The 16,879-nt window shown below is 45.0% G+C and overlaps 1 protein-coding gene and 2 non-coding genes across 3 annotated transcripts; all 3 read left to right on the top strand.

Moving 5' to 3' along the window:
* Positions 1-3,230: 3,230 nt before the first annotated feature.
* RPS3A (ribosomal protein S3A) lies at positions 3,231-14,768 on the top strand. Its single transcript, XM_044300360.1, has 6 exons — positions 3,231-3,360; positions 3,590-3,693; positions 5,362-5,549; positions 8,417-8,625; positions 12,217-12,326; positions 14,599-14,768. Exons 1-6 carry the CDS (start codon positions 3,299-3,301, stop codon positions 14,718-14,720), a joined length of 795 nt encoding a protein of 264 aa, XP_044156295.1. The 5' UTR covers positions 3,231-3,298; the 3' UTR covers positions 14,721-14,768.
* LOC122925268 lies at positions 5,782-5,844 on the top strand. Its single transcript, XR_006387582.1, has one exon. It is a non-coding gene; the product is annotated as a small nucleolar RNA SNORD73 (small nucleolar RNA).
* LOC122925266 lies at positions 8,692-8,760 on the top strand. Its single transcript, XR_006387581.1, has one exon. It is a non-coding gene; the product is annotated as a small nucleolar RNA SNORD73 (small nucleolar RNA).
* Positions 14,769-16,879: the final 2,111 nt, after the last annotated feature.

Genomic DNA, 16,879 nt, shown 5'->3' with positions numbered 1-16,879 from the left:
GTACACAGGGGAGGTGTTATCAGTGATTGACAGCATTCTCTGTGTAAGTGTATATACAGATATAGCTGTCAGCCACTGATAGCTGTACACAGGGGGGGGGGGGGGGGGTGTTATTAGTGATTCATAGCATTCTCTGTATAAGTGTGTATACATAGATGGCTGCCAGTCACTGATAGCTGTACACAGGGGAGGTATTTTCAGTGATTGATAGCATTCTCTGTGTAAGTGTGTATACATATCTAGCTGGCAATCACTGATAGCTGTACACAGGGGAGGTGTTATCAGTGGTTAATAGCATTCTCCATATAGCTGTGCATCTCTGGGAACTCCTTCAAGACTGTTGGAAGACCATTTCAGGTGACTACCTCTTGAAGCTCATCAAGAGAATGCCAAGAGTGTGCAAAGCAGTAATCAAAGCAAAAGGTGGCTACTTTGAAGAACCTAGAATATGACATATTTTCAGTTGTTTCACACTTTTTTGTTATGTATATAATTCCACATGTGTTAATTCATAGTTTTGATGCCTTCAGTGTGAATCTACAATTTTCATAGTCATTAAAATAAAGAAAACTCTTTGAATGAGAAGGTGTGTCCAAACTTTTGGTCTGTACTGTACATAGATAGCGCTCAGTCACTGATAGTTCTACACGGGGAGGTGTTATCAGTGATTGATAGCATTCTCTGTGTAAGTGTGTATACATATATAGCTGTCAGTCACTGATAGCTGTACACAGGGGAGGTGTTATCAGTGGTTGATAGAATTCTCCATATAGCTGTGTATACATAGATAGCTGTCAGTCACTGATATCTGTACACAGGGGAGGTGTTTTCAGTGATTGATAGCATTCTCTGTGTAAATGCGTATACATATATTGTAGTCAGTCACTGATAGCTGTACACAGGGGAGGTGTTATCAGTGGTTGATAGAATTCTCCATATAGCTGTGTATACATAGATAGCTGTCAGTCACTGATATCTGTACACAGGGGAGGTGCTATCAGTGATTGATAGCATTCTCTGTGTAAATGTGTATACATATATAGTAGACAGTCACTGATAGCTATACACGGGGAGATGCTATCAGTGATTGATAGCATTCTCTATGTAAGTGTGTATTCATATATATAGCTGTCAGTCACTGATAGCTTTATACAGGGGAGATGCTATCAGTGAATGATAGCATTCTCTGTGTAAGTGTGTATACATATATAGCTGTCAGTCACTGATAGCTGTACAGGAGGGAGGTGTTATCAGTGATTAATAGCATTCTCCATATAACTGTGTATACATAGATAGCTGTCAGTCACTGATAGTTGTACACAAGGGAGGTGTTATCAGTGATTAATAGCATTCTCCATATAACTGTGTATACATAGATAGCTGTCAGTCACTGATAGTTGTACACAGGGGAGGTGTTATCAGTGATTAATAGCATTCTCCATATAACTGTGTATACATAGATAGCTGTCAGTCACTGATAGTTGTACACAGGGGAGGTGTTATCAGTTGTTGATAGCATTCTCTGTGTAAGTGTGTATACAAAAATAGCTGTCTGCCACTGATAACTGCACACTGCGGTTTTTGTCCTGCCTTCTCTTGACTTGTTTGCCGTGCTGCAGTCGCATCTCCGACCCGTCCCCATTATAGTGAATGGTACAGGGGCGGACTTCCGGCAGCACACCTGTGTGCAAGCGTTAGTACGGATCCGGCAGGCTGTTCCCCTGCTTGTACAGCCTGCCGGACAACCCTAAAGCTAATGTGAAAGAAGCCTAATATAACTACCAGCAATGAATCACAACATTGTAAAAACATTATAACCATAACTTTATGTCATCTGGGTGTTTATTCCATGTCCAGGAAAATGACTTTTATTTCTCCCAAGTGCCCAGTGGTGTGGGCTTACCTTTTCACAGTGCCCAAGCTTGGCACCCTTTCCTGCTGACTGCTTCTCCCTGACCTCCTAAGGCAGTGATGGCGAACCTATGGCACGGGTGCCAGAGGCGGCACTCAGAGCCCTCTCTGTGGGCACCCGCACCCTGGGGAAAGTCTATGGTGTACCAATATGCCTTAGGCTACTTTCACACTAGCGTTCGGGGCTCCGCTTGCGAGTTCCGTTTGAAGGGGCTCACAAGCGGCCCCGAACGCATCCGTCCAGCCCTAATGCATTCTGAGTGGATGCGGATCCGCTCAGAATGCATCAGTCTGGCAGCGCTCAGCCTCCGCTCCGCTCAGCAAGCGGACACACCTGAACGCTGCTTGCAGCATTCGGGTGTCCGCCTGGCCGTGCGGAGGCAAGCGGATCCGTCCAGACTTACAATGGACAAACGGATCCAAACGGATCCGTTTGAATATGACACACTATGGCTCAATTTTCAAACGGATCCGTCCCCCATTGACTTTCAATGTAAAGTCTGGACGGATCCGTCTGAGGCTACTTTCACACTTAGAAATTTTTTTACAATATAATGCAGACGGATCCGTTCTGAACGGATCCACCGTCTGCATTATATGAGCGGATCCGTCTCAGACGGATCCGCTCTGAACGCAAGTGTGAAAGTAGCCTTAGACTTTTCCTGCCATTCATCAGTGCAGGACATGCTATGAACAGCACAGGCAGCACACTCACTGAATGTAGACAGGCTATTATAGCTAAATTATAAAGTACATGGAAGATATATGATATTGGTGTTCAGGTTGCTGTGTTGGCACTTTGCGATAAATAAGTGGGTTTTGGGTTGCAGTTTGGGCACTCGGTCTCTAAGAGGTTCACCATCACTGTCCTAAGGTTTCCTCCCTTCTCCCCTGACCTCATGGCGATGCAGGGGAGGAAGATTTGGCAGGTTAGGGGGGAAAAAACCTGTTTGAAAAAAAATGTTTTCATCAATGTTTTTTGATGAAGCGTCACAGTGTTCATTGTAAGGAGGGAGCCTGTCAGCATTAAGGCAGCATCTGCTGACAGGTTCCTTTTAAGACTTTGTTTTAGTTTGACCTCAAATACAGACGCTTATTTTTTGCTCATTTCACTCCTAATAATTACTTCCCCCATATCCATCTCTAAATATGTTACATTTTCCTGTGAACCGCACCTTTTGTAATGAGAAAAGGTTCTCAGCGCTTCTATATGAAGGTTACTACTGTCGCTGGAGTATTCCATCCCTGCAGTTACCCGCATCGCCGCTAGAGGTCCTCGGTTTTTTCTGAGTACACGCGCCCGCTTCCTCTCGCTGGTTTCTCTTCTCTCGCTGTGAAATCTCGCGTGTGCGGCCTGCGCTTCCTCTTTCTCTCCCAGCTCGACAAGATGGCAGTCGGCAAGAACAAGCGGCTGACCAAGGGCGGCAAAAAGGGTGCCAAGAAGAAGATGTGAGTAAAAATATGGAGATGGCCGGGAGCGGGAAGGCCCTGAGAAGGGTCCTGTGCTGTGGGGAGGGTTGGTAAGGGGAGGATGGCGTTGGGGGCAGGCGGATTGTTCTTCGCTCGGCTCCATGGTTGGCTGTGCTGCTCTGTGTGCACGGGAGAGCTGCTCGCCATGAGGGAGCCGGCTGTCGCGATGGCCCGTCCATGGCTGACCTGTTGTGCTTTGTGTCCTCAGCGTGGACCCTTTCTCCAAGAAGGACTGGTACGATGTCAAGGCGCCGGCCATGTTCAATATCCGCAATCTGGGGAAGACATTGGTAACCAGGACCCAGGGAACCAGTAAGTGACCGCAGCTCCTCTCCGTGAGGGTTTCTAGGGTTGGGCTGGTCAGTGCCAGGTCAACCGCTGTCTACCTCAGGCCATGGACCTACCATGTACACAGTGCTCCGCTTCCTGCACATGTATGATGGGGTCATGTGCACTTATTGGTGGCGGTTCAGACTATGGGTCTATTTCCCTGAAGGAAGAAACAGGTCACACAGGTCCTGCCAGAGACAGCCCAGAGCTGTCCTCTACAGAATGAATGCCATGTGTGACCACCAGCTCCTGTCAGGGGTAACGGGACCTCTGTTCCCACCACCAATCCTATCAAATGCTTATCCCCCTAGCCGTGGAATAGGGGATAAGTTAAAGGTTTTCTCATCTCAGACAATGGGGGCATATCTCTAGGATATGCCCCCATTGTCTTATAGGTGTGGGTCCCACCGCTGGGACCCAAGGTGGTGACTGGAGGGCTAGGGTCTGGCCACCACCAAGCCGGCTCCCCATAGAAGTGAATAGGAGCGTACTGTGCATGCACGGCCCCTGCTTTCATTCATTTCTGTGCGGCCGACAGAAAAAGCTAGACTATTTTCGCCAGCCCCATAGAAAATGTAGGGCGGCTGCGCAGTGTGCCCTCCTAGCAATATGCCGTCATTGTCCGTGATGAGACGGCCCCTTTTATAAGGCTACTTTCACACCAGAGTTTTCGCTGGATCTGTCATAATACATCCGGTTGTATTATCTCTAAAATAGCCAAGAAGTTTTGTCATCCCAGGATGCACTCAGAAACGCTGCTTGCAATGCTTTTGTGTGTGTCATGGGAATGCCTTCTGGTGCACCTCTTTCAGTTTTGTCCCCACTGACAATGAATGGGGACAAAACGGAAGTGTTTTCCTCCAGTATTGAGATCCGATGACGGATCGCAATAGCAAGAAGCAGAAAGCGCAGGTGTAAAAGTAGCCGTACTTAAAGGGGCTGTGGCGGTTCAGCTGATCACGAGACACTGGGTCCATTTGCCTGAATGAAGGAAGCGGCAGGTCCCACACATGTCCTGCCAGGGGTAACCCAGTGCTGTCCTATACAGAATGAATGCGATGGCAGTGGTCATGTGACCACCTGCTCTGTTTAGGAGTAACAGGACTAATGGTCTCAGGATTGGTTAGTGGTCAGACCCCACCAATCAAATGCTTATCCCCCATGCCATAGATTAGGGGATAAGTGAATGACTTTGCACAGCCTCTTTCCTGCTATATAGTGCACCCTGTATGGTGTGGAATGGCATGTCTTGGCTGTGCCAAGGGCAGGTGGTAGCACAATGGCCTATGTGTAATGCAGAATATTTACCAGTTTGGCCACGTCTGGACCAAAAATACTTAGTGTGCATGGGCTCTGAGGCACATAGACATCAGTGCATATGACTGGGGTCTAGGCACTTGCACCCCCGGCCTAGCATTACAACACAACTTGCAGTACCTTTCTGAAATGAGGCTTCCCCAGTTTAGGCATGAGTTACATATGTAATCTTTCTGAAATGGCGGTGCATGATGTGTGTGTTTCGGTCCCAACTGATGTCTGTGATTCCCACCATGAGATCGTTCTGATGGTTCCCATTTTCTCTCAGTGAATTGTCTGGACTATTTCCTCTCAGAAATGTGCTTAGTGTTTCCTATATGTTCCTCGAAACAGAAATTGCCTCTGATGGACTGAAGGGCCGTGTGTTTGAGGTGAGCCTGGCTGACCTGCAGAACGATGAAGTGGCCTTCCGTAAATTCAAGCTGATTACAGAAGATGTACAGGGCAAGAACTGCCTCACCAACTTCCATGGCATGGATCTGACTCGTGACAAGATGTGCTCAATGGTCAAGAAATGGCAGGTACAAGGGAAGATCTGCTTTGGCTCTTAGTCCATTGTGCTAACCTTACTTTTTTCAGTTGCCCATGTAACAGTGCAATATGAGGAAATTGAGAGGAAATGCATTTTCTTTAGTGATCTGTATTGACACATGGCAGTGGTGGCACGTCCCACAGCTTTATTTTGCCCTGCCCTGGCTGGAATCTGGTTGTCCTACTGCTGGAAAGTATTTGATAAAGATCATATGGGATGGGAGCAAATGATGACTTTTTCGGTCCCAAATGATGGTCAGTGATTATTGAGATCGTCCTGATGTTCCCTAGTGAATGTTCCGGAATGATTACACTGAGAATGCTTGTCGTTACTGATAGACGACAGGTCCTCTTTAAATATTTTTTTTTTAGTATTTTAAGGGGTCACAAACTTGTTAAATGGTTTCTATGACATATCAAACATTTAGGTTGGTGGGGATCTGAACAGTGAGACCACCCTGACTAATCCCTAGGATGAGAGAAGTGTGTGCGTATCGTGCCCTCTCCTTGCTGCTGAGGATGGAATCAAGATGGGTCAGTAGACTTCTGTGGAGCCGGTCTCTTGCAGTGAGGAGAGGATATGCACACTCCCCACCCTTTGTTTTAGGGAGTCAGTGGGCATCTAAGCACTTGGTTATAGTAATCCAAGGTGATCACAGCACTCTATCTATTCTGGCTGATGTGGGTGCTCATCAAGGCTGTGTTCCTGGCTCCACCTCTTGGAACTCAATTTGTATTAAACAATTCAGACAGCACACCAATTTTGGTTATGCTTGATTAGTCTTTATTTAGCCGGACATGGTGGTACACACTCTCCATGCTGTCAAGTGGACACACGCTTGCCTGATGAAGGGCATTCAATTTGCCCGAAACATTGTTCAGTGTACCACCATGTCCGGCTAAATAAAGACTAAATCAAGCATAACCAAAATTGGTGTGCTGTCTGAATTGTTTAATACATCTAAGCACTTGGACCACCACCGATGTTAACTTTTGATATGTTTGACATCAATTTAATTTTTAAGTTAGTGACTCCTTAATAAATTGGCTTATCAGGAGCAATATCTGGTTAGCGGGGGTCTGAGACTTTGCACCTGCCTATCAGCTCTGCTGCATGGCTCCATCCATTTCATTGAATTGAGTTTTTAGTTCTATTGCCAGATCTATTACAAAACAGCTGATTGATGGGGTGTCGTATCCCCTCTGATCAGATATTAATGTGGGTCGGCCATCAGTATTGAAGTACTGACAATCTCATTTAAAAGGGTTCTGCAGTTTGTTTAAACTGATGATCTATCCTCTGGATACGTCATCAGCATCTGATCGGTAGGGGTCCGATGCCCAGTTTACCGCAGGCCCAGTGACGTCACGACTAGTATCAATGGCCTGTGTGGGGCTAAGCTCCATTCAAGTGAGCAGAGCTTAGCCCCGCCCAGGCCAGTGATACTAGTCGTGACGTCACTGGGCCTGCGGTAAACGGTGAGAAGGCTGCGGCGCTGCTGGAGCACCACTGCCTTCTCAAACAGCTGATCGGCAGGGGTCCCGGGTGTTGGACCCCCGCCGATCAGATGCTTATGATCTATCCAGAGGATAGATCAGTTTAAACAAACTGCAGAACCACTTTAAGTATGGCATAAAGATGTTTTTTTTTTTTTTTTATTACTTTCAGAATCCACTAGCAGAGCATAGACTGGTAGTATATGTTGAGTTGGTTGACTATGGAAAGCTACAAGTGACGTACATATGTGTAGAAAACCAGTTGTCACAACTTCAGTATCTTCAAATGGATTGTTTAATCAAAGATTTGATACTCATGTGCCTAGATAGACCTTAGGGCCCTTTCACATCTGCGTTATAGTCTTCCGGCATAGAGTTCCGTCGTCGGGGCTCTATGCCGGAAGAATACTGATCAGGATTTTCCTAATGCATTCTGAATGGACAGTCCGTCCTTCAGGATGTCTTCAGTTCCGGAACGGAACGTTTTTTGGCCGCAGCAAATAGCGCAGCATGCTGCGCTTTTTGCTCCGGCCAAAAATCCGGAACACTTGCCGCAAGGCCGGATCCGGAATGAATGCCCATTGAAAGGCATTGATCCGCATCCGGCCTTAAGCTAAAACGTCGTTTCGGCGCATTGCCGGATGCGACGTTTAGCTTTTTCTCAATGGTTACCATGGCTGCCGGGACGCTAAAGTCCTGGCAGCCATGGTAAACTGTAGTGGGGAGCGGGGAGCAGCATACTTACCGTCCGTGCGGCTCCCGGGGCGCTCCATCAGTGACGTCAGGGCGCCCCAGGCGCATGGATGACGTGATCGCATGGATCACATGATCCATGCGCATGGGGCGCTCTGACGTCATTCTGGAGCGCCCCGGGAGCCGCACGGATGGTAAGTATGCTGCTCCCCCGCTCCCCACTACTACTATGGCACCCAGGACTTTAATAGCGTCCTGGGTGCCATAGTAACACTGAAAGCATTTTGAAGACGGATCCGTCTTCAAATGCTTTCAGTACACTTGCGTTTTTCCGGATCCGGCGTGTAATTCCGGCAAGTGGAGTACACGCCGGATCCGGACAACGCAAGTGTGAAAGAGGCCTTAGTAAACGGGCCGGCCTGGCATTCTTGTAAGAGACTTGGGTGCAGGTCTGTTACAAATGCCCTAAAACATTTTTGCTGTGTATTTTATAACCTGTGTCGAGGTTTCAGCAGAGCAGGCACAGGCTGCCCATATTATAGAAATCAGTCAATACACTGCATATATGGCTACAGTCTATGGGTTCTGTATATATTGCAGTGTTGAGCTCTACAGAGAGATATGTACTGAACTGACTGATGCTCATGCTAAGCTTTTTCATATGTAGACCATGATTGAAGCACATGTTGATGTGAAGACTACAGATGGCTACCTTCTCCGCCTGTTCTGTGTTGGGTTCACAAAGAAGCGCACCAATCAGATCAGAAAGACTTCCTATGCCCAGCATCAACAAGTACGTCAGATCCGTAAGAAGATGATGGAAATCATGACCCGTGAAGTGCAAACAAATGACCTGAAGGAAGTTGTCAACAAACTGTAAGTTTCTGCCTGGTCTAAGTTTTCATAAAGCTACTTTTTGCTCACTTGAATGGTTCATAGTGGGAAAAGTGGTGACAATTTGTTTCGGTCCCAAATGACAATCTGTGATTGTTTTGAGATCGTTCTGAGTTTCCCACTTTGGATCAATGTCATGGAATACAATACTCTCTCACTTTAAAGGGATTTTCTGACTTAGAAGCTTGGCAACTGCAAATAATTATTGTAAAATAACAAGAGGCTGTGGGTCTCTTTCTGTCAGAGTTGCTCCTCTTGGCATTCTTGAGTGTTTTTAGCTAAGGAGCAAAGATTAGCATTAATTCAAATAAATAGGTGAATATAGGAGGGTTGCACTGGGTATCGAATTATCGATACCCAATCGATACTTTTGCACCAGTATCTCTTCGATACCGGGATTTGCCATTTACTGATACTAGGCTGCGGCGCAGCCTAGTATTGGAGAACAATGAGCGCGCTGCTCTCGGTGCACTCCATGTTCCCTCAGCAGCACAGGGGAGAAAGTCACTCTCTCCCTCCTGCCGGCACCAATGAGAAAGAGGGGCGGAGGAGGGGGTGGTTACCAATGATAACTAAACCATTAATACAAATACTGCAGAATGACCTAGCTGGAAACCGACCTCTGATAGGGAGCTGCGATCAGCAGTTAACCACTCAGGTGCCCCAGCTCCCTGTCATAGAGGTCGGGTGCCGCTATGTGATTCTGCTGCCGGCACTCTCCTTCAGTATTTGTATTAATGGTTTAAAAACATTGGTGGGGTACTGCGCCCCCAACCCCACGGTATTAAATCATTGGTGCAGTGCGCCACCCCCCAGTAATAATTCATTGTTGACAGTGGCCACAGGGTCCCCTCCCCTCCTCCTCATTGGTGGTGCAGTGGTAGTTGTGACCAGAGCCCCAGCAGTGTAATCCTGGGGCTCAATCTGTTACCATGGCAGCCAGGATGCTACTGAAGTCCTGGCTGCCATGGTAACCCTGCTGCTGTGTGTACTATGCACAGGGGAGCAGGGAGAGTGTGAAGTCCTATTCACCCTAATAGCTCTATCAAGGTTAATAGGCCATGGGATCAAAAGATTCCAGGTTCTATCCCCTAAGAGGGAAATGATTATTAAATAAAAAGTTTAAATCACCCCCCTTTCACAGTTTTACATATAAAATATATAAACATATTACATGTCGCCGCGTCCAAAAACTCCAAACTATTCAAATATTTAATATCTCCTATGCGGTGAACTGCGTGATTCGCCTTTTTTTTTTAGGACAGGACTGTTCGATTATGGGCCGGGTGTTCCATAAAATGTGGAATGCACATGGCTTTTTTTGGTGGTTTTCTGCATGGTATCGCAAATTTTTGGTATTGTGACAATCCTAGTACATAGGGACAGATCCAAAATAATTGCCATGCGTATATCTTCCTATTGGCTTTGAGCCTTTGGTGAGGCTAGCCACTTTCATTATTTGCAGGGGATGTTTCTCATCGCTGTGACTGTCACAGCGTGATATTGCAGATCTGGGACTTCTCGTGTGACCACGCTTTATCATGGCTTCCAGCAGGACAGTGTCTGATAGCAGAGAAACTGCTGAGCTCTTCAGCATTGGCATCTCAGTGAGATGCTGTCCTGTCTGAAGTAGTGATGCAGCGTGGTACGTAGCACTGTGTACCAGATCATTACATCACTATACATACCACAATTGTTTTTACCTATTTAATTATTTTTTTTCTCGTTGCCATATTCTGACACCTTTTAACTCTATTTGTTAATTCGGAACCAGGAAAACCTCAACCTAAAACGTCTTTAAAACTCTCTTAAAACGTTTCAAATCTCTACCAAATTATAAAATCAACTGCTAATCTGCTACTGATGTTTTGGTCATAGATTTTAGCCATGTAAACAGACAATAGGAGAATCTGTCAACTCTGTCGAGCCCTAAATAAGTACAGCAATACATGTATAGAACACCTGCCCCCCCCCCCCCCCCCCCCCCCCCCCGCGCATCAGTACTTTGTACTCGCCCCCCGTGTTGCTGCAAACCAGCCGTAGAATGCATTGATGCACACAGGAGAAGTCCTATGTACGCATTCTATGTCCAGTTTGTGGGCGCATAGTTGGGGACTGGGGATGAGTATTGACATCAAAACTTCTTATCTGGAGTCAGCAGCAGGTATTCTGTAAGTGCATTATTTCATTTAGTACATGGAGGGCCCTGATCCAATTTACAACCAGACTGTACTTATTTAAACTGCAGTGTCCTGAAGATGGGGAATTTGTGCAGCAACTGTCTGCAAAGTTATGTGCTGTGTATAGTCAGCGCTGTGGAGGTGGAAGAGAGAAAAAATATTAATGTATAATTATATGAATAGTTTGTTGCTTATTCACTTTCATGGGAATTTAGGAAAGATTACATATTTAATCATAACCGTTATATTCTATTAAAAGTGATCACTAGCAGGATTGTGGAGTCACCTTTGAAGTTGGTCGGAGTTGGAAGTTTGGCTTATGCCATGCTGGTTAGAATATAGTGACTATCAGAACTGGTGCTGGTGAACAGGAGGATGCACATGGCTGTGCTTTGCAGAAGATAGATTTAAAGGGAACCTGTCACATTGAACACTGTCTGAGCTACAGGGCGAGCTGAGCAGAATGTTATATAGTTTTAAGAGTCAGTAAAACCTGTATTTTATACATTTATATTTATGCTCATTCTGGGCTGAGATGTAAAGGAAGAAGTCCTATCAGTGACAGATGTATCTGTATACACAGTCATAGAGGGAAGGCTGTCAGTCACTGATAGGTCCTCCTCCTTGACTTATTAGCCCAGAATGAGCAGAGATATAAATGTATAAAATACAGGTTTCACTGAATCTTTTATAGTAAAACTAATCTGCTCAGCTCCTCCTGCCCTAGAACATTCTGCCTGCAGATTAATTTGCATTTTAATGGTGACCATTTCCCTTTAAAAGCTGTCTGGCACCACATGACTTTGAGGGGGTTATCTGCGAGTTTATTTTAATATATAATTTAATAAACCTAACCTCTGGTTATCAGACCCCTGTCGATCAGCTGGTAGAAAAGGCTGGCACAGCATCTTCCTAGGCCTGTGATGACTAACCACCCGCACTCCAGCTGTGGTAAAACTAGAACTCCCAAGATGTACACTTGCTTGGCTGTTGTCAGAACTCCATAGAAATGAAGCATGCTGGGAGTTGTAGTTTCACCACATCTTGAGTGCTGTAGGTTAGCCATCACTGTCCTAGGCCATGTTATCTCACGATACATCAGTCACGTGACCTAGTTGCAGCTCTGCCTCATTCAGGTGAAGGGGACCGAGCTGCTGTACCATGCAGTCAATGTACAGCTTTGTCCTTGGAAAGCTGCACTCGCCAGAGCTCCGGTAAGCGTGGCGGCTTCCTGGGACATGGACTCCCACAGATGTGATTATCATTATCGATTCCTGGATAACCCCTTTAAATCTAGTCTGCTGTATACAGGTACAGCTTTAATCTTTGTTTTTAATCAGTTTCATTTAAGTAAAATGTCCTGACCTTGCCTTTTAATCTGATTTAATTTTAGGATCCCAGACAGCATAGGCAAAGATATAGAAAAGGCCTGCCAGTCTATCTATCCTCTCCATGATGTCTATGTTCGCAAAGTAAAGATGCTGAAGAAGCCAAAATTTGAGCGTAAGTGTTTGAACGTGCAATAAAATTTAGAGCAGCTGTAGCTTTTAACGGTTATCCTCGTGTCTATTCAAATCCATATCTGTAGTTGGCTCAGCGGAGTAAATTACTTTGTCTTTATTCTTCAAGATTTATTGGGTAAAGTTAAAGGCAACCTGTCACCTCCCAAAACCATCCTAAGCCGCCAGCAGTGTTTCTGATGATGCCTTTCTTCCTGAAGGCAGATGCAGCAAAAGCTCAGAAAGCATTCCTTTATCCTCTGCTGGCGTGCTTCTCTAGTCAGGCTTGGAGTCACTGAGGCAGCGGCCTCCTTGCGTCAAGTCACGGTAACCACGCCCCCTTCGCTGTGACTGACAGGCTTATGCAGAGAATTCGGCAAAGCCAGCCAAACTGCCGGCTGTCAGGAACAGCAAAGGGGCAGGGAAGGGGGCGTGCTTACCGTGACTTGACGCAAGGAGGCCGCTGCCTCTGACTTCAAGCATGTGTGGAGAAGCGCGCCAGCAGGGGATAAAGGAATGCTTTGAGCTTTTGTTGCATCTGCCTTCAAGTAGAAAGGCATCATCAGAAACACACTGCTGGCCGCTTGGGATGGTTTTGGGAGGTGACAGGTTCCCTTAATTGTTGCAATCTTGTCTGCATGTGAACTTCTAATTGCCCAAATTCAATGCCCTAGTGAGCATAGAATTCTGTCAGCGAGCTCATGCCCATGAAAATGGCTGCTGTGCAACATCCAGTAAAATGTTTTGCACTGATTTCAGGCATTAAATATAACAGACATGTTGTATTTTTGACATTTCTTGTGTATGTGCTGTCAGGGTCTTATGTGAGTTGGCTCCTTTAGGGGCAGCTGGCATTTTTCAGATTAAGAGTTTTTTTTTTTTTCCCCAAAACCTATTTCACCTGACTGCCTATCATAAGATGGGATATTTAGAGAGAAGTTCTGTTTTACTGATAGAGCCCAAGTCATTATTGGGCATTGAATGAAAAAATAACCTGAATAAAAAAAAACAAAAACCTGGCTACTTACAGCTATGTGTGACACTAAAAAGCTGACTTCATGTGATTTTTTTTTTTTTTTTTTTTTTTTTTTTTTTTAATACATTGAACTCCATTAAAAATATACAGCTACTGCATGTATTTTTAAAGGTTAGAGCTCTTTACAATAAAAAGATCCCTGTTAAGATGTATGAGGCACAAAAGTGAACATCCAGCTAACACATTATTCTCTATTTTGCCTGTTTATTTTTGCTAAACTCTAGTTTGATTGCCATCACACATAGTAATTCTGGTCCTGCATGACTCTTGCCCTGTGAACCTACAGCTCCCGTTCTTGCAAGCCCTGAATCGCTCTGGGTAGTTTAGTGCAGTATTTGCATGCGCACAGTATACCTGTAAGGCTCAATAGAGCAGCCTTGGACATATCGTGTATAATGGTCATGGTGTAGGAAAGCAGTGGTGGAGCCCCTGATGTTTTAAAGTAAGATACTTTTTAAAGAGGGTTTCCACTTTTCCCATCTTGATGACCTATCCTCAGGATAGTTCATCAATATCAGATTGGCAGGGGTCTGAATCCGGCACCCCCACTGGTCAGCTGTATAATGCATGAGTGTTGTGTGAGGGCTGCTCTGGTATACCTGCTCACCGTTGACATTTTTTGCAGGTCAGATGTGGACCCATTCACCTAATTAGGGCCACAAAAGATGCTGTCTGCATCAGTATATCCTTTCCGAAGCACCTGCATAAAATATAACATGTCCTGTTCTTGTGTGTATAATGGACAAGGATAGGTCTGTTCTATTATGGATCAGATGTTCCGTTCCTCAAAATAGGGAACAAACAAGTCTGGCATCCCTGTTTTGTGGATCCGCAATATGCAGACTGCAACAGTGGCTATTGTGTGCATGAGCCCACTGCACTCGCCCAGGCTGTGAGCTCTTCCAATTGGGTCAGACTGGATGTTTTTTTTTTTTCTGTTTAACTGCATAGTAGTAAATGCAGCTGAACAGGAACAGCGCACATGTCTGGTTGGGACATAAGGGGGAAGAGCGTGCAGCATGCGAGTGCAGTGTTGTGGTGGATGGGTAAGAAGTAACAATCTTACTTCAATGGGTCTGAGGAATGATTGTATTGTTTTATAATTCACAGAAACCACTCTGGGCATTGGCCTGGGTGGCAGGTCATAAATTACATGTCTATAGAAGCAGTGACTGGAAAGTGCTAATACTGTAGTTCTACATCAAATACAGATTGAATAAAGTTTATTCTTTTTTTGCAGTGGGTAAACTTATGGAGCTCCACGGTGAGGGCGGTGGCACTGGAAAGCCTTCTGGGGATGACACAGGAGCCAAAGTTGAACGGGCTGATGGATATGAGCCTCCTGTGCAGGAGTCTGTCTGAGATGCTCGATCTGAAGTAGTCTGGAAAAAATAAAACTATTCTATATAACATCTGTCTTGTGTGTACTATTGAGTTATAGGGCCTTACCCTGTTTATAGAAGCTATAAACAATCACACTTTATTAGTGGCCCTAACCATTGAGACCTGCATAGATACATGGGCCAAAGGGGGCAATCCATGTAAGAAAAGGGCAGTAGCTGGAACACCTCAACATTAGGTGGTGTCAACACTGCTAAAAGTAGAGTGCAAGTCCTCCACACATACCAGCATACACAAAGAAGCAAGCTATTTCTGTACCCTGCGTTGCAATAGTGTAGGACTCTGCCATCATTGGCATCCTGAGAGGGCTAGAAGTCAAGTGCCCTTAGTTCACATTGGATGCAGCATCATTCCTTTAGTGGAAAACTTTCATGTATTGAGTGTGAACTCAGAATTTTTCAGATCCTTTATGCCAGTCAGAAGATGGTGACACTTGTGTGTCTGAAGTAATTATTGCAGTGTCACCTTTTTAGGGACCATTTACACAGCATTTTGTCGCATGGAATTCTAACTGGTGTAGAATCTATATTACATTGATGTCAAAGGAAGGCTGAACTGCGATTTATGGCCTTTAAATGATCTATTTATACAGTCGTGGCCATAAACTGCAGCATGGCATACCTTGAAAACAATAGGGGTGGGTTCTGGTGGCTTTTTGGCATGGGATACGTGTTTAAATACTGTCTACTTAAGTACCTCTGCCGTACATTTAAGTCTGATCTTTTAACATGACACATGCAGTGTGGTCTATACCACGGGTTGCTGCTATTTTAAATAGCAGAGACCCATGGCACATGTATGCAATCAGCCAATCGCATAAATTTTCCCCTTGTGACCATGGCATCTGAGCAGTATGGAAGCCATACGCTTCCGCTCCGGTAACAGCGTTTCCTGGCTGAGATCCGGGAACCTGTTACATTGCTGAAATAGCCCAAAGCCTCAAGCAGGCTCCGTACGGTATTAATGTATTGGCTCAGGTGAGCCAAAGTTATTACTTTGCGCAGTCTAGCGAGACTTTGCACAATTTAATAAACTAATTTCTGCTGTAAAGAAACATTTCTCAAACTCTGGTTCGGTTCCAAGTGTGAACCAGAGTTCAAGAAATTTATTTTTACTTTTAACTCACTCAAGGTGACAAAAGCAAAAATAAAATAAAAAATAGTTAAAATCGCCTTCCTTTCCTAAAAATAACCAATAACAATAAATGAGGATAGGTCATCAGTATCTGAAGTGTTGGGAAAGCCCCTTTAAGAAAATTGCTGTATGGAAGCCAAATGGGCTAAAGACCTTAAAGGGGTTCTACAGTTTGTTTTAACTGATCTTTCCTCTGCATAGATCAGCATCTGACATCTGCTCAAGTGAACAGAGCTTAGCTGCGCCCAGGCCAGTGATACTAGTTGTGATGTCACTGGACCAGCGGTAAACAGTGAGAAGGCCGCGGCGCTGCTGCCTTCACAAACTGTTGATCGGCGGGGGTCCCCGGTGTCGGACCCCTGCCGGTCAGATGCTGATGATCTATCCAGAGGATAGATTATCAGTTTAAACAAACTGCAGAACCCTTTTAATGGCTTCTATGGGAGAGTTTTCTAGGCATGATCTGTGCAGAGGTCATTGTGCAAGGAACGAATAGTTAAGCTCACCTGTTGTGAAATGATCCTGTCTTATCTTCACACAGGTGATACCATTACAGGCAGCATTAGAATCACAGATAATTGCTAACTTTTAAAAACTTAAGTGTACACATTTGTAAAAAAAAGATGACCCTCGATGTGTCCTTAGTTGTACAGTCCAGTACACTTGGCATAACATTACAACTGAATAGCCCAGTGTCATGAAAGTGTACAAATAATTTTGGTAGTGCAACCAGTAAAGGTAGCGCCTTTTAACAGTCTTGTGTGCAAAATATTTGAAGCGTCTTGTCTAGGGATCTCCCGCTCTGTACTGTATTATAACAGTTTTTTATGCAAATCAACTGAATGTTTAATCCAAAGTCAATCCCTAGTCTTGTCATTTAGGAGCAAAACATTCAGAAAGCAGAAAAACAAAATTAACTAGTACTAGATCCATCCTTTGAAAGACCGTATTGACCGTGATGGAAATTTTAAATGAAGTAGGTGCAA

This window comes from Bufo gargarizans, chromosome 1 (assembly GCF_014858855.1).
Source record: "Bufo gargarizans isolate SCDJY-AF-19 chromosome 1, ASM1485885v1, whole genome shotgun sequence".
NCBI classification, from domain to species: Eukaryota; Metazoa; Chordata; class Amphibia; order Anura; family Bufonidae; genus Bufo; species Bufo gargarizans.
Note: the sequence above shows the minus strand (reverse complement) of the source record. Positions and strands in the feature narration are given on the sequence as shown.